Below are 18,657 nucleotides of genomic sequence, written 5' to 3'. Positions count from 1 at the left end.
CCAGCAACCTCACAAAGCTGTAATAACCGGTATAGGTAGAGTTGGTCTTTAAGGACTATATAGCACAAAGCTACCTTTCTGTCAGTCATTTTATTGAGCATATACAGCATCCGATTAGAATATACTAAAATATTCTGCAGGAGATATAAAATATATTCCACATTGCCAGTTGGCAGAAGACAGTTTAGGTTTTTCTGGCATACTGATTAACTAAATGAGCACTTGTGAAGTGTTGCTCCCTTGCTGATTTTGCAGTCAATATATTGATATAACAAAACAAAAAACAACAGCAATGGCTTTCAGTTTCACAATCTGATGTCGGGAGAGCAGACTGAACTTTTGTTTTATTAGGGCAAATTTTTTTTTTATCCCTTGATCTTTTCCTTTTGTATATTGTATAATAATAATAATGTAATTGCAAAAGAGATACGGTACATGCAGTTCTTTTTTTATTTCTTTCACGCCATTGGATTCTATTTACAAAACATAATAAAGTCTTGGGTCAAAGTTTGATGTTAGTTGTTTTGGCATGGGCCCATTAAAAGCGATTTTCTTGAATGCCACATTTGTGAGATCAGTCATCGCAAATAATTTGTTTTGCTGACCCAGACTAAGTCTGGTACTGTATATCAACATTTACTTGACTATTAATATTACTGATTGTTTGTAGCTTATTTTGAGATGAAGTGCTCCAGAAAAGTGTTCTTTTTTAGGACTTAGAATCTTTCTTCACTGCCTTATTTTATGTCTATATTTTATCCTTCAGCTGGATTTGTAACATTTCCAGTACAGAGAATTTAGACGACTTGGTTTTGAAAATCATGTTAATTTATTCTTTTGGGTTTAAAGGGGTTGTAAAGGTTCATTTTTTATTTTCTAAATAGGTTCCTATAAGCTAGTGCATTGTTGGTTCACTTTCCATTTCCTTCGATTTCCCTTATAAATGTTTTTTTTTCTTTGTTTTCTTTGTCTGAATTTCTCACTTCCTGTTCCTCCTCAGTAAGCTGTTCAGTAAGCTGTTCTGGCTGACTAACCACCAGCTCGGATGATGGTGAGAAGTTTACTGAGGAGAAACAGGAAGTGAGATATTCAGACAAAGAAAAAAAACATTTAGAAGGGAAATCGAAGGAAAAGGTAAGTGAACCAACAATGCACTAGCTTAGAGGAACCTATGTAGAAAATAAAAAAGGAACCTTTACAACCCCTTTAAGTTTGATGAGTGACATGCATGCTTTGTATTAAATGTATAAGTAATTATTGTTGGAACTACACTTCATCCATAGGTGCTCCTTGATCTTGCCACCTTAATCTTTGAGGAGCAGCAATCACTGGAAGTTATTTTAAAGAAGATAGCAGCCACAATTTTGTCGTTCATGCAAGCTCAGAGATGTACAATCTTCATTGTGGATGAAGACTGCCCTGTGAGTAAACTGTATAAGTTCAATAAAAAAAACATCTGGAAAATATCATATTATAATTCACAAGGATGTAGCAGTAGCAGCTCTTGTGTGTTATGGATTCTTCAGTTCAAGCTGCTTAAAGTGTAACTAAACAGAAAAAGTGAAAATCTGCTATGCTATAAGGAACATCTAGACATGTAATGGAGCCTAAGCAGAACCCTGAAAAATTTACCTTTTGCCTTGAAAGTCACCTGTAAAATAGCAGAGCTCTTTGTGGTATGTAAGGGTGCCTGTACAGCCTCATAGATGTACATCTATAGTGTAAAGCATTGCTACCTCTGAATCGCTGGCCGTATAAGATTTGGAGTGGAATCTGGTGATATTACGGCTGTTCCGCTCACTGTTGTTTTTGCTGGAGGTTCTGCTGTGAGGAAGCAAAGCCCTGCCTGTATCAAGATAGTCCTCCACATTGGAAAAAGTCAGTAATGGTGAAAAAGTTAAGCTGCAGTGTGACCACAGGTAATATTGGTGACTAGTCTTTAAGCTGGCCATAGATGATTCAAATTACGGCCAGTTCAGCAGGGACCAGCCGAGATTCCAACCATCTATGGACAGGCTGATTGTACCCAAGTTGATCCATCAATCAACTTGGGTACAAACAGCATGTCAGATTTTTTAGGATGTGATTATTGCCAGTAGCTTTAGCCGCTAGCAATAATCATTGTATTCTCCCAGCAGGGACGACTCCCTGTGCACCCTCACCTCCCCGCCAACACAATACATCTGCAGGAACACTAACTGTGTTGATGGGGGAAACCATGGTTGCAGGAAAAAAAAATAGCATCATCTATGACCTGCTTTAGTGAGTTGGAGCTTACAAAGAGCTTGTTTTTCTTGCTCCTGTGGAAAATGAAAGGTGGTGAAGGCAGCAAAAAAAAAAAAGTTAGTAAAAGCAGCTAGTGGGCAGCAGTAGGTAAACACCTAAACCTAACCCTTACACTGAACCAACCAAGAACCTTTTCTCCGAATACAGTTGCCACAGGACTCTGACATATGCTCCACGAGGGGGTATTTTTGACAAAATATTTCACTGGCATTTAGTTACATGGTGTAGTTGAAGAGGTGAACCGCAGTTGAATTCCCATGGGAAGTGGATTTAATTTCTTAGTAAGTTTGCAGTTACATTTCTTTTCTGGAGATGTATAGATTAACAGTGATCTGGATAAAACCAGCAGAGCTACTAATTCTTTATTGTAGATCTATTTAACAAACAAGATCATATGAATTTGTACAGAGAAGGGTGTGTAATTGTCACATACACAGACGTCCCAGACAGTTTATTTGAACTATCTAAAAAAAGCACCTTCATGAATCTCAAAATGTTACCTTAAAAATGCACACATTATGAAGCTTGTAGACCACTTGTTCAGCTGCAGTACATTTATTGACTGCATGTGACTCTTCTTAAATTACTTGGTTAAATCCTATTTGCTCATAACCCCAGGGCAGGGCCAGGTTTATAAAGGGATAAAAGGGACAATTGCCCGGTCCTCTTTGACAGAAGGGGCTCCCCCCTATACAAAAATTATATAAAACAATATAAAAAAAAAGTATATCTAAAATAATAAAAAATAATATAAGTAATATTTTGATGGCCATCATCCGAAAAACTCTGGACTGGTATATTGTATCATTTTTAAAAATGAATTTTGGTGGGTCAAGCAAGCCACACACGAATTGCATGTGTGACCTCAGAATGACGTTGTGTCATGCATTTTAAAAATGTGTGACTGTCATTAAAAATGTAAACTAACACTGTGTATAAGGGGCCTCCCAAAGCTGAAGTGCCTTGATCCACTAAATGTGGCTCTGACTTGGGCCATAAAACATATCCTTGTTTTTTAGCATCATTTTCTACATCAGCCATTGCTATCTTGAGACTGTCATTTACCCTAATGCAGCTCTCTACTGCTAAAATATTACATTGAACTGACGTCACTCGAGAATTTATTCCTTTATCAGCATCTCTTCTTACGCTAATTTTCCTTGTGGATTTTCAAAAAACAGAAAAACATTATGACACAAAAAAATAAGTGTCCAGTCACCATGCTTTCATTGATTATTATAAATTGTCACACACATACATAGCTTGCTTGAAACATGTGCTTCTTATGCCGCATACACACGATCAGACTATCCGGCAGACAATACGGCGGACGTCTGGCGGAGGTCTGCTGGACTTTTCAAATGAACACACTTGCCCACACATGGACTAAAGTCCGTTCATTTTGAACGTGACTTCAGGTACAACGGGACTAGTGAAGGAAGTCAATGTTTCTGCATCCATTGGCGAGATTGACACCTTGCTAGCCCCGTCGTCTGGTATGGATTTAAAGGGGAACCCCTATGCTGAAAAAACGGCGTGGGGGTCCCTCCAAAGTCCACACCAGACCCTTATCCAAGCATGCAGCCCGGCCGGTCAGGAAAGGGGGTGGGGACGAGTGAGCACCCCCCCTGAGCCGTACCAGGCCGCATGCCCTCAACATGGGGGGTGGGTGCTTTGGGGAGGGGGGGCACCCATGTTGATGAGGAAAAGGGCCTCTTCCCGACAACCCTGGCCGTTGGTTGTCAGGGTCTGCGGGCGGGGGGCTTATCTTCTGCTCATTTGCCGCTCTTTTGCTAGCGGAGGAGCCCGGCTTTCTCCTTCATCGCCGTCGCCATCCGGGGGTCTTCTTCTGACTTCGGGGGTCTTCTTCCGATTTCGGGGGTCTTCTTCCGATTTCTCCGCACTCTTCGGTTCTTCTGCCGGGCTCCTCCTCCTCATCTTCTTCCAGCTCTTTTACTAGCGTTGGGCCGGTCTTCTCGTTTGCCATCGCTGCTGCCTTCTTCTTCCTTCTTCTCTTCTTCTCTTCTTCCAATGTTGACACGACGCTCTCTCTCTGACTGTAATGCCAGGGACGCATTGTGACTTATATAGGCATAAGAGCCCCACCCCCTTCCCTGACCGACCAGGCTGCATGCTCGGATAAGGGTCTGGTATGGACTTTGGGGGGACACCCACGCCATTTTTTCGGCGTAGGGGTTCCCCTTTAAATCGATACCAGACGACAGGGCTAGCAAGGTGTCAGTCTCGCCAATGGAGGCAGCGACATTGACTTCCTTCACTAGTCCCGTCGCACCTGAAGTCACGTTCAAAATGAACGGACTTTAGTCAGTGTATGGGCAAGTCCGTTCATTTGAAAAGTCCAGTGGACTAGCACACAGACAAGCGGATTGTCCGCCAGAATGCCAAACTTTTGGGAAGAAAAAGTCCCCCGGAGCCCACACACGGTCAAATTGTCTGGCGGATTAAGTCCGCCGGATAGTCCGATCATGTGTACGCAGCATTAGTATGACATTATTGCAGTCATTTTTATGTGGAATGTATTCCTGGTTCAGATTATTCTTCTGACACTTTAGCTTGTCCTGCAAGAGAAACTCCTTTCCGGTTATTTTTATGATCCATCCAAAAATTAAGTGATTTGAGATATGATATAGTGAGGTCTGAGTATTCTAAAACACAAATAGAAGACACATAGAAAAAAACACACCCTATGTATACATAGAAAACATATACAAGGACTAAAATAACTTGTTCTGGTTTGGCCACATATGTTTTTTGGGTTACCTTGGGAGTACACATACCTACTATAATTATGAATGTCTATTTGCAGGATACTTTTTCCAGTGTATTTCACATGGAGTCTGATGAATTAGAAGAAGCTGCAGATTCCATAAAAAGGTACACGCGAATAATCAAAGATGTATTTTATCTTTATTCCAGCTAATAATTTCTGGGAAAATTGGTACAGGGCCTGTTCAATATTTTTGATTAAAAGTATGTGTAATGATTCCAGGTTAAACACTATGATAACATGTTTGTACTGTCGAAATATATATTTTGATAGAAATATAGACATTTCTCGGTCTTAAAGTAAATATGAAGTCATCTAAGACCTGCTAAACTGCTAGACCAATGCCATAGTAGGCACCTGCATTGGGCTGCATATTTGTTTAGCTTTTCTATTGAGCCCACAGGAGCTCATGACATGACAGTCTGGTATAAGTATATCAACCAAATCCATCACTGCATCCTTTACCACCTCCTGCACCTTACTACTGGCCAGTAAGGCCACCTATTAGCCCTTGTACACACGGTCGGACATTCCGATGGACAATGTCCGATAGAACCGCGTTGTCAGATAATCCGACAGTGTGTGGGCTCCATCGGACCAAGTTTTCCAGCTGGGCTATACATTTTTTCCGACAACATGATCCGATCGGACTTTGTCCGATCATGTGTAGAGAATTCCGATCGGACAAAGTGCCACCCATGCTCAGATCAAATTCCTAGACCAAAGCTATTGGCTACTAGCCTGAACGTAGTCCCGTCCTAACGAAATAACGTCATCACGTTAAGTACGATCAGATTTTCTGACAACTTTGTCCTACTGTGTGTATGCAACAGTTTTGGACGAAATCCGTCAGACAAAATCCGATGGATTTGGTTGTCGGAATGTCCGACCGTGTGTACAAGGGCTAAGAGCTTTACAAATGTTGCTTCTATCTTAAGATTTGAGAAATTCTTTTGAGAATAATACCTTAGAGGCATTTTATAACATGATGCAAATACCAATGGTATGAAATTGGTCACAGTAACCAAAAGTGACTAATTACTAATCAGATTTAATTAGCCTGATTACAATAAACCTCAGACAGTTGATTGGCTGGATTACAAAACAAGATTGTCTTTGCCATGTTCTATTAACTGTATCATTTAACCCCCCTGACGTTATTCCCGAGTCTGGCTCGGGGTGGAATTTTCATACCAAAAGCGGTATCCCCGAGCCAGACTCGGGACTGCATCGCTGGATCCAGGAGGAGGTTTACTTACCTTCTCCCTCGGATCCAGCGTTGTCTCCCCGCTGTACGAGCGAGCCGTGTCTCGCTCGATGCATCACATCGCCGATCTCCGTGCCCTGCGAGCGTTGCGACGCACGGGGATGGAGATCGGCGCCAAATTCAAAAAGTGAAACAAACAGTAAACATACAGTATAATGTAATCTTACAGATTACATTGCTGTATGTAAATATTTCACATCCCCGTTGTCCCTAGTGGTCTGTCCAGTGTCCTGCATGCAGTTTTATGTAATAAAAACTGTTCTTTATGCCTGGAAACTGGAGATTGTCCATAGCAACCAAAACTGTCCCTTTACATCAAAAATGGTTTTAGACCAGCTAGAAAACAGCGATAATAAATTAGAATCACTCGCAGAATTGAGCGATATCGATTTGTGGGGAGATCTGTCATCAAATACTGAAAAGTAATGACAGTGACAATTCTGCAACTGAGCAAATTTCTGTGTTTTTGATTTGATTACATTATTGAATAATTTTTATTATTGTTATATTATTATTTGGTACAATTATTTATAATTATTTATTATATTATAATTTATGATTTCATTTTTCAAACTTTATCATACCTGGGATGTCTGCTAGACTCTGGTTTGGACAGATTTAAGAGAGTTATTCCTAAGAATTACAGGACTACAATATAAAACGCCAAATTTTCATGCAAAATAATGGTACCGCTTTTAGCACCTAAAATCGGAAATAATCGTACCGCCAGGGAGGTTAAAGTATGTTATTTTTTTGTTGAGAAATCCTACTATCCTTTGGAAATGTAATCTAATAAATGCACCAAGTAATATATACAAAAAGTGTTTCTAAAGCCAAACTTTGTTTGTGTCCCCATTGAAAATCATCCCCTATTTCAGTTCCAGTAAATTTTGGATTTCCCCTCAATTAAATTTTTTCCATCTCTATTTAAAACTAAAAAAGCAAAAAAAACAACTTTAGATAAACTTTAACATGCTTGCTGAAATAAATGAACAGTAATTTAAAAGCTGTATTTTCTCTATTTATATATATTTTTTTATTTTATCTATTATTTCTCTATAAGTATTTTCTCTTTTAAAAATAACAAACATGCTATACTTACCTGCTATGTGCAGTGGTTTTACACAGACCACCCCGATCCTCCTCTTCTAGGTTTCTTTGCTGGTGCTTCTGGCCCCTCCTAGTCAAGTTGCTTGTATAGGGGCACTTGTGCGTGCTCACTCCCGAGTCCTCCTCTGTGTTTCCATAAGACACACAGAACTGGGCTTGGTACCAACCTCCGCTTCCTCCTCATTGGCTGTGAGCTGCATTTGACTCTCAGCCAATCATGAGGCAGAGATCCAAGAGAGCAGCTACTCCCATGCACATCGCTGGTTCGTGATTGAGCACTGGTAAGTATTAGGGGTCTGCGGGGTGGGGAGCTGCATAGTGACGTTTTTTAACGTCAGCCTTTAGAACCACTTTAGACTCATATATCCAGAAACCTAGGCATTTGCTCAATTGATCTCTGTTGTAGGGAAGCACTCTCACCCTTGTATGTGACAGTGCTTAGGCACCCTTCATTTAGCTTCACAGGAACCAAACAGGGGTTTGATAGACAGACATCATGTGACCTAAAACCTAATTTTTTGATTATGTGACTAGCACTGTAGGGATTTTGGAAGAGCATGTCCTCCAGGAAGGGCAACTATTTTTAGCTCTTTAATTACTCACTATCTATCCCAGCAATACTGATAACATAGCTTGTAAGTTAAAGCGTATTTCCACTTTTGTAGCCAAATTGGGATAACATCTACCTTATATTTGTTACATGTTCACGTTAACCTAACATAACTTTTAACAAAAATTTCAGTTGAGCTTTCATAATAGCTTAACCACTTCAGCCCCAGAAGGATTTGCCCCCTTCCTGACCAGGCAATTTTTTGTGATACAGCACTGCGCCGATTTAACTGACAATTGCGCGGTAGTGCGACATTGTATTGAAACATTTCATATTTATGTCCTTTTTTCCCTACAAATAGAGCTTTCTTTTGGTGGTGTTTTATCACCTCTGCAGTTTTTATTTTTTGTGCTATAAACCAAAAAAGAGCGACAATTTTGTCACAATAATTTGTAATATTTGCTATAATAAATATCTCATTTTTTTTAACAAATTTTTTTCATCAGTTTAGGCCAATATGTATTCTTTTACAAATTTTTGGTAACAAAAGCATATATTGATTGGTTTGCGCAAAAGTTATAGCGTCTAAAATTAAGGGATAGATTTATGTAATTTTTATTATTATTATTATTAGTAGTAGTAGTAGTAATGGCTGTGATCTGCGATTTTTATCAGGACTGTGACATTACAGCAGAAAGATCGGACACTTTTGACACTATTTTGGGACCATTGACATTTAAACAGTGATCAGAGCTAAAAATAGCCACCGATTACTGTATAAATGTCACTGGCAGGGAAGGGATTAACATTAGGGGGCGATTAAGGAGTTAACTGTGTTCACTAGGAGTGTTCTAACTGTAGGGGAGATGGGACTAACAATGGGAGGAGGGAGATCCGTGTTCATACTTGGTATGAACACACTATCTCTCTCCTCTCCCCTGAGAAAACTGGATTTGTGTGTTTACACACACAGATCCTGGATCTCGCTCTGTCACAAGCGATCACGGGTGTATATTTGATCTGGCTCCTCCAGGTAGCGGGTGTGCATGCACGCCACCAGCAGCTTGCTTCTGCTGTGATTATACACAGCGGAAGCTGAGCGCGAGGAGTACCGCAGACTCAATGTCCATTGGCACCCGCCAATCCTTTGGAACAGAGGCAAAACAGCAGTCTGCCTACGTAAACAAGGCAGATTGCCATTCTGTCAGTAGGAAAGACATGGATTCATGCCTTCTCTTAGTGAAAGCACCTCCCATAGTACACAGAAACTCCAGCTAGGAACACGAGTAACCCTTTGATTGTCCCTGTTGTTAACCCCTTCCTAGCCAGTGACATTAGTACAGTGACAGTGCATATTTTTTAGCATTGATCACTGTCACTGGTCCCCAAAAAGTGCCTAAAGTGTCAGCTAGTATCAGAATGTCCACCGCAATATCGCAGTCCTGCTATAAGTCGCTGATTGCTGTCATTACTAGTAAAACAATTAAAATAAAATAAAAATATCCCATAGTGTGTAAACGCTATAAGTTTTGCACAAACCAGTCAATACTAAAAATATGTAGCAGAATACATACTGATCTAAACTGATTGAGAAATTTGATTTTTTCCAATTTTTGTTATTGGCTATGTTTGTGTTTTATAGCAGTAAGTAAAAAAAAAATATATTTTTTTTTAAGTGTTGGTCTTTTTTTCTTTATAGCGCAGAAAATAAAAAAATGCAGAGGTAATCAAATACCACCAAAAGAAATGTCTATTTGTGGGGAAAAAAATGCTGTATTACAAAAAATGGCCGGGTCAGGAAGGGGGGGGGGAGATAAAGTGGTTAAATGTTTTTTTCCCTAGAATCTCCAGCACTGTAACATCCTACTAGTTCTCTTGGTTTATGAGCGTGTTGGGCAGATGTGTTTGCCATAATTACCATGTTTGTACTGTGCAGGCAGATCTTCATTATCACTTTTAACTAGATAAGAACACTCTGTCCTAAGCTTGCCTTCTGCATTTAATGTCAATGAGAGGAAACACAACCTGTCCTTAGGACAAACTCTCTGACATGCTTCCAGCCAGCCATAAGGCCTTCTCCTGAGAAACATCTAAAAGGTAAGAGATATAAAAAAAATTAAATAAAATAAACCAGGTATGCTGTGTGCACAGGAACACATACATATATTATTTTTATTGTTATACAGGATTTATATAGCGCCAACAGTTTGCGCAGCGCTTTACAACATTAGGGCAGACACTACAGTTACAATACAATTCAATACAGGGGAATCATATATGATGGCATTTTCTCAAATTTGACTGCAAAAGTGGAAAAAAAAAACATTATTTTGAATATATGTGTCTGCTTCAGCTACATTTGTATCTTCATATTAATACTGATGTTTGAACCTTAGCCTGGAATTTCAAGAATAGTTACACTTTGCGTAGTTTTAATGATATCAAAATAATCTGCGCTATTACCACCTATATGATGACAGCAGCAAACAACCTCACACAGCTAATTTAAAACTTTATTAGTGCAGCAAAGTTTTTGCGACCCAACATGTAGGGCGGATCTGTGGGTGATGTTGCTGAAGCGAATCGTCTGGCTATCTCTTCTATGCTTGAAGTGCACTTTTTAATGCGAGTTTCATTTTTTTTTTTTTACAAATTTAAATAAAATGATGCATACAGAGTACAATATGGGGGGATTTACTAAAGGTTAATAGAATGTGCACTCTGCAAGTGCAGTTGCACTCAGTTTCCCCACAGCTTAGCTAATGTAAAAAAGCTCTGCTGATTCCCTCCAACCAGTCATGTGCAACCAAAAATACAGTTGCTGCTTCTTTTTTATTTATTTTTCTTGCACCTGATTGAGTATTCTTTACAAAGTAAAGCTTTACCACATTTACTAAGGAAAATTAGTGCAACTGCACTTGCAAAGTGCACAGTATATTTGTTTCGGGCACAGCCTAAAGATGGCGCTGGGCAACTGTTATGCCCTGTACACACAGTCGGAAATTCAGACGGAAAAGGTCCGATCGGATTATATTGTCGGAAAATCCGATTGTGTGTGGGCTCTATCGGACTTTCGGGAAAAAGTTTGGGAGCAGGATCTAAAATTTTCCGACAACAAAATCCGATCAGACTTTTTACGATAGTGTGTAGAGAATTCTGACGGACAAAGTGCCACGCATGCTCAGAATAAATTACGAGAAGAAAACTATTGGCTACTGGCCTCTACGTAGTCCCATCGTACATAACAAACGTCACCTCATTCCGAATGATCAGATTTTTCCAACAACTTTGTCTGACCGTGTGTATGCAACACAAGTTTTGGCCAAAATCCGTTGAAAAAAATCTGATGGATTTTGTGGTCGGAATGTCCGACCGTGTGTACAGGGTATATGATTCCCGAGCTCCTCGTCACCCGGGGTGCTCTTCTGTTATTCTTTACCTAAGTAAAGCTTTACCACATTTACTAATCTCTGGGGAAAATGAGAGCAACTTCATGTGCAAATTTCACAGTGTTTTAGCCTTTAGTAAATCCATCCCTGTAGTTAGATGTGACGCTGAAGGAATTGGAGGAGTGCATGAAGCAGGATTGCTTTCATGACACTTTGGGGGTTATTTACGAAAGGAAAATGAACCGTGCACTGCAAGTACACTTGGGACTTTTGGCTACTTTTTATTTATTTATTTTATTTTCACATTTATTTTTATATGTAATTATTTTCCTTTTTGGTGATATAAAATAAGATATTAATTGATACTTGTGCATTTTATTTAGCCATATTAATGGATCGTTTGTTTATAGCTAATTCGTATTAATAATAATTAAAAAAAATTACTGCATGACTGTTGATTAGTTTATATACATATTTTTAGCACTGCACTATTTTTAGTTTTAAATTACATTGTATAGTTTATCTAGAAATTATACTAAATGTATACATCTAATTAAAGATATGGAATATAAAATGATATCGGTGAGCATATTTTCGACTGATAAAACTTTCATATATCAGCACAAATTAACATACATAGCTACAATAATTAGTTATTTACGTATTCCATACAGGATTAGTAGAAACATTAACCACTTGACCACTGGGCACTTAAACACCCTTAATAACCAGACCAATTTTCAGCTTTCGGTGCTCTCGCATTTTGAATGACAATTACTCAGTCATGCAACACTGGACCTATATGAAATTTTTGTCCTTTTTTTCACACAAATAGAGCTTTCTTTTGGTGGTATTTAATCACCGCTGGGTTTTTTATTTTTTGTGCTATAAAAGAAAAAATACCGAAAATTCTGTAAAAAAACGAAATTTTCTTTGTTTCTGTTAGAAAATTTTGCAGATTAGTAATTTTTTCTTCATAAATTTTGGCCAAAATTTATACCACTACATATCTTTGGTAAAAATAAGTACAAATTGGTGGATATTATTTGGTCTTTGTGAAAGTTATAGAGTCCACAAGCTATGGTGCCAATATCTGAAAATTGATCACACCTGAAGTACTGACGGCCTATTTCAATTCTTGAGACCCTAACATGCCAGAAAAGTACAAATACCCCCCAAATGACCCCTTTTTGGAAAGAAGACATTCCAAGGTATTTAGTAAGAGGCATGATGAGTTTTTTGAAGTTGTCATTTTTTCCCACAATTCTTTGCAAAATCAAGATTCTTTTTACTTTTTATTTTTTTTCACAAAATTGTCATATTATCAGGTTATTTCTCACACACAGCATATGCATACCACAAATTACACCCCAAAACACATTCTGCTATTACTCCCGAGTATGGTGATACCACATGTGTGAGACTTTTACACAGCGTGGCCACATACAGAGGCCCAACATGTATGGAGCGCCATCAGGTGTTCTGGAGCACCCAGGACAATTCTGACATTTCTCTCCTACATGTAAAAATCATCATTTATTTGCTAGAAAATTACATAGAACTCCAAAACATTATATATGTTTTTTTAGCAAACACCCTGGAGAATACAATGGTGGTCTTTGCAACTTTTTATCTCGCACGGTATTTGCGCAGTAATTTTTCGAATGCTTTTTTTGGGAAAAAAAACAGTTTTGTGCTTAAAAAAAAAAAAAACACAGTAAAGTTAGCCCAATTTTTGCATAATGTGAAAGATGAAGTTACGCTGAGTAAATAGATACCTAATATGTCACTCTTCAAAATTGCACACGCTCGTGGAATGGCGGAAAACGTCGCTACTTAAAAATCCCCATAGGCGACGATTTAATTTTTTTTTACTGGTTATATGTTTTGAGTTACAGAGGAGGTCTAGGGCTAGAATTATTTCTCTCGCTCTAACGTTCGCAGCGATACCTCACATGTGTGGTTTGAACACCGTTTTCATATGTGGGCGGGACTTACGTATGCGTTCGCTTCTGCATGCAAGCACATGGGGACAGGGGCGCTTTTAAAAAAACATTTTTTTTTATTGTTCATTTTACTTTATTTATTTTAGTTTGACATTTTTTTCCCCAAAAATAATTTTTTTGATCACTTTTATTCCTATTACAAGGAATGTAAACATCCCTTGTAATAGGAATATGGCATGACAGGTCCTCTTTACAGTGAGATGTGGGGTCAATAAGACCCCACATCTCACCTCTAAGCTGGGAAGCCTGAAAAAAAAAAAGATTCTGGCTTTGATCGTATTAGCGATTCGGTAGAAGCACCGGAGGGCGGAGGGCGGCGGGAGATGTCTATGGCTGGGTATCTCAGAGCATGGCGTTGCAGAGTACTGCGTTGCAGAGCATTGCAGGGTATTGGCGGGTGTTGCAGAGCATTGCAGAGTGTTGCAGGGTATTTGCGGGTGTTGCAGAGCATTGCAGAGTGTTGCAGGGTATCGGCGGGGGTTGCAGAGCATTGCAGAGTGTTGCAGGGTATTGGCGGGTGTTGCAGAGTGTTGCAGGGTATTGCGGAGTGTTGCAGAGTGTTGCAGAGTGTTGCAGAGTGTTGCAGAGTGTTGCAGGGTGTTGCAGGGTGTTGCAGGGTGTTGCAGGGTATTGCAGAGTGTTGCAGGGTGTTGCGGAGTGTTGCAAGGCGTTGCGGAGTGTTGCAGGGCATTGCGGAGTGTTGCAGGGCATTGCGGAGTGTTGCAGGGCATTGCGGAGTGTTGCAGGGCATTGCAGAGTGTTGCAGGGCATTGCAGTGTTGCAGGGCATTGCAGAGTAATGCAGAGTATTTGCAGGGAATTGAGGGGTTAATTTTCGGTGAGCAGCGATGTGGGCACTGCAGATGCAGCCCACATCGCTGCTGACACCGATCTCTTCTCCCTCCGCTGTACCGATCGGTACAGAGAGGGGGAGGGAGGAACCGGCGTCATAACATGACGCCGGCTTGTTTACAAGTGATCACCCCGTCATTTGACGGAGCGATCACGTGGTAAACGGCCGCGATGAGCGGCCGTTTACCGTGATTTGTGATGCGCCGGGTCCACTGGACCCAGCGGTCACGGATGCTCTCGTGTGCGCGCCCCAGGGGGCGCGCGAGAGCAGAATTCTGGGAGGCCATTAATTAACGGCCTCTCAGAGTTAAACAACCGCCCTGAAGCCGTTAATCGGCAATGGGCGGTTGTTAAGTGGTTAAAAGAGCAACAGACAATTCTAGCGGTAAAGAATTTGTTATTATAGTGAAATATGTACATTTGAATATGAACACAGCTGGTCTCCCCACCCTTTCCACAGTTATTCAGATCTGTTCCAGTGCATGAGAACATCATGTGCCTAAGCCTTGCTCTTCTGTTCCCAAGAACAGATAACAGCTTACTGCTACTCTCCTTACAATAATAGAAGATGGCAATCCTCTAGTACAGTAGGCATTGTCCTGCAACTACCGAGGCCTTTAACATGCATCGCTGATACTGCTCTAACATGGGTCACTGTTAACTTAGGACAGACAATGCCGCTTGTTGCTGTGGCATGATTAGTTATCATATTTGAGTGCGGGCCAGTCAGTGTAATCTTAGAAGTTCTGCTTTTTAAGCCAAGCCTGTAGCATGACGATTTACGGTAGACTTTTTTTTATTTTTATTTTTTTTACTGTTGCTTTGCAGCCAGTCATTAAGTTTGTGTGTTCTATGCATTAACTTTCTCCAGATGCCTTCAGTAATCTCCCCCATCTAATTTCATCCCGTAGTTTTCCTTAATAAGTGCACCCGTATGACAGTTGTACAGTAGATTGATGTCAATTGTATATCTTTTACATAATACAAACATCATGGTGACTAATTTCCAGTTTCTTGTAACAAGAGTATTCTGACAATTCAGGTGAGAGGTTCCCTCCTATGGCTCCTTTCTCACAGGGCAGACTCCGCCGGTAGTCTACTTGCTCAGTGGGGAAAATGTCCGCTGATCCCTGCTAAGCAGACAGATGGCTGGTCTGTTTACGCTCCACCTATGCAGATCGGATTGGATGTAGATGGGTGTTTGCCACTCGTTAGAGGTGAATGGAGGGTCTGATCGGGTCTGCTTGAAAAACTGACAAGCAGACCTGATCGGACCACTAGTGTGAAAGGGGCCTGTTACCCACAGCTCTGTATGGGTTCTCTGCAAATGCTATTATGACCAACTCTTCCGCCCTTGGTTGGCTGAAAGCGCTTAAATGATCTTGTACTATGCTATTTTGTTAACCTCTTGCTGACCTCCCTATAGCACTTTTACTGCTACAGGGCAGCAGCTCTGCGCAGGATCACCTGTGTGTGTGTGTATATCTATCTATCTATCTATCTATCTATCTATCTATCTATCTATCTATCTATCTATCTATCTATCTATCTATCTATCTATATATATATATATATATATATATATATATATATATATAAAATATATACAGGCATACCCCACTTTTAAGTACACAATGGGGTTTATTTACTAAAGCTGGAAAGTGCAAAATCAGGCTCACGCATAGAAATCAGCTTCCAGGTTTTATTACCAAAGCGTAATTAAACAAGCTGGGGTTAGAAGCTCATTGGTTTCTATGAAGAAGTGTCTGATTTTGCACTTTCCAGCTTTAGTAAATAAACCACATTGTGTACGTAAAAGTGGGGTATGCCTGTATATATGTGTGTGATTCTGCACTTCCGCCTGCAAGGCATGCATGCATGCCACCAGTGGGCTGCTTCTGCTGTGATAATTCACAGCAGAAGTCAATCTGCAGGTCCCGGGAACTTGATGTCCTCTGGCACCCACCGATTATAGTAAAATACAGAGAACTGAGATATGCCTATGCCATATTATATGTAAACAAGGCATATCTCAGTTCTGACGGGGGAAGGGATCGATCTTGTGTCTCTGCAAAGCAGGGACTAGAAGTGACCACTTTCCCTAGGGAAAGCAGCACACTGGCTAGGCACACAGTTAACCCTTTGGTTGCCCTAGATGTTTAACCCCTTCCCAGCCAGTGTCATTAGTACAGCGATATTTTTACCACTGATCACTGTATTAGTGTCACTGGTTCCCACAAAGTCAGTGTCTGATATCTGATAGTCCACCGCAATATCTTAACACCGCTATAAGTTGCTGATCACTGCCATTACTAGTTAAAAAATTAGAATAAAAAGATTACATACATATATCCCATAGTTTGCAGACACTATAACATTTGCGTAAACCTCAATATATGCTTGTTGAGATTTTTTTACTAAAACATGTAGCAGAATACTTATTGGGCTACATTTATGAAGAAATTCAAATTTTTACTGGATTTTTTTTATTTAGTGGATGTATTTTATAAAATACTATTAAAAATAAAAAACTCAGTAGTGACCAAATACAACTAAAAGAAAGCTCTGTTTGTGGGGAATTTTTTTTTTAATTTGGGTACAGAGTCCCATGACCACGCAATTGTCAGTTAAAATACCGCAGTGCCATATTGAAAAAAAATGACCTGATTAGGTTCAAGTGGTGCATGCCGTTTTCCAGAAACGTACCACTCCAGACTGCATTTTATGGCATGGCAGCCCAATATTATTTAAAGGTAACGAAAAAGTTCAAACAAACAGTAATCTTCCCTCACAGGAGGTTCCACCATCACTGTATAAACACAAACTATAGCCTCCTGGCTTACTCACTGTCAGCTTCGGGTTATTTTGGTCGCGGGCCACATCTGCCTGCTACAGACGTGCACACACAGGCTGCCACCTGCAGGCTTAGACTCTGAGACCTCCTGTCTCTTTTTTCCTGGAGCCATCTCCTACTGGGACCCCCCCCGACCTCCCAGGTCAGACTTCCTGTCTGCAGGGCGGAGCTGTCTCCAAGTCTAAGCACTGACCTCTATTCCTGGGATATCTATGAACCCAACCCACAGGTGTGCAATTAGTACTCCTTCCAAAATCAGGTATACGCTGCTCATATTCACATATTCACCTGTGATACGGGGTCGAAACTCCACAAATATATATATATATATATATATATATATATATATATATATATATATATATATATATATATATATATATATATAGTATATATATATATCTATAAAATATGAAAATATGTTTTTGAATTCCAACTGAATCCAGGCTGTATGTAATTTGGCAAACCACCGGACAAACTAGCTAAGATTGGGCAGTTTGACAGTGCTAACCCTTAAACAAACAGGCTGGGGATCTGTCATTTAGTGGTGGCAACTACCACTGATTAATGGCAGATTCCTGGCTAGCTTTTTTGTACATAAAACCAGCTGGGGGTCCCGGGTGATGTAATTACCCAGAAGTAGTCATGGCCACATTTGGACAATTACCTCATCTAGCTTCCTTGGCCAGGGATGCTACCTGATGATCTTGCACCTCCACACTATCGCTGCCTTACAGCAAAATTGAAAATACACAAATCAATTAAATAACATGCTTGGGGGATGGTTTAAAGATGCACATTATTAGAGTTATATGACAGCAGGAGTTAACCCTTTAAAAGGAAAACCGCATGCAAATAGATTCTTCCTGCTAAATGTTATTTTATTTAATTTTTTTACATTCGTACATGTCCCCCATGGCATTGCCCATCTATCTAGGCAGCTTTTTTTTAATAATAGCTTGCAATATCTTAAAAAAGACCATAAAAAAAAGCAAGATTCGATTGGGGTTTGTGGACTTCCTGCTGGGATCATGGAACCTCCTTAGAGCTGAGGTTTGGTGTATTTGCTTCTTCCCAGTCTATAACAATACACAGCAGTATAATAACAGTATTTGTAATTGCATTTTTCTTTTTGAGCCAACTATTTATGCGCCTTTCCACATACAGTATGTACAAGCTCCTTATTGTCAAATATTTTTAATGGGACACTACGCTCACACGCTCTACACATGCACAATCGCTTACACACATTTGTAGACTTTTTATTTGCAAGGAATTCCTTTTTATCCATTTTGTACTGGAGACTCGCTTTTGATTCAGGATATTTGTATGCAGCACTGCAATACTTACCATTAAAAATACCTTAAAGAGACAATACTGCACTATTGGAGTCTGTTTCTTTGCATATCTGCACTTCCTGGTATTGGGAATATCTGATCTGGTCTGATCATCGCCTTGTGTCTGTGGAGACTTCTGGTGGGAGACACTATGGACATCCTTTCATGGGATCCTTCATCCAAGTGCTTTCTGAAACCCCCCCCCCCCCCCCAAATAAG

The 18,657-nt window shown here is 40.0% G+C and overlaps 1 protein-coding gene across 4 annotated transcripts in view; it reads left to right on the top strand.

Moving 5' to 3' along the window:
* Positions 1-18,657, top strand: part of PDE5A (phosphodiesterase 5A) — a 255,717-nt gene that overhangs the window by 141,521 nt on the left and 95,539 nt on the right. For all 4 annotated transcript variants that reach the window (XM_077476828.1, XM_077476827.1, XM_077476826.1 and 1 more), the window contains exons 6-7: positions 1,284-1,421; positions 5,114-5,181. In XM_077476828.1, coding sequence (XP_077332954.1) covers positions 1,284-1,421; positions 5,114-5,181 — 206 coding nt within the window. The remainder of the gene's footprint in view (positions 1-1,283; positions 1,422-5,113; positions 5,182-18,657) is intronic.

This window comes from Lithobates pipiens, unplaced genomic scaffold (genome assembly GCF_037356315.1).
Source record: "Lithobates pipiens isolate NorthernLeopardFrog02 unplaced genomic scaffold, aLitPip1_a1.2 Scaffold_13, whole genome shotgun sequence".
Taxonomy (NCBI): Eukaryota; Metazoa; Chordata; class Amphibia; order Anura; family Ranidae; genus Lithobates; species Lithobates pipiens.
The sequence above is the reverse complement of the archived record's forward strand: the minus strand, read 5'-3'. Positions and strand labels throughout refer to the sequence as shown.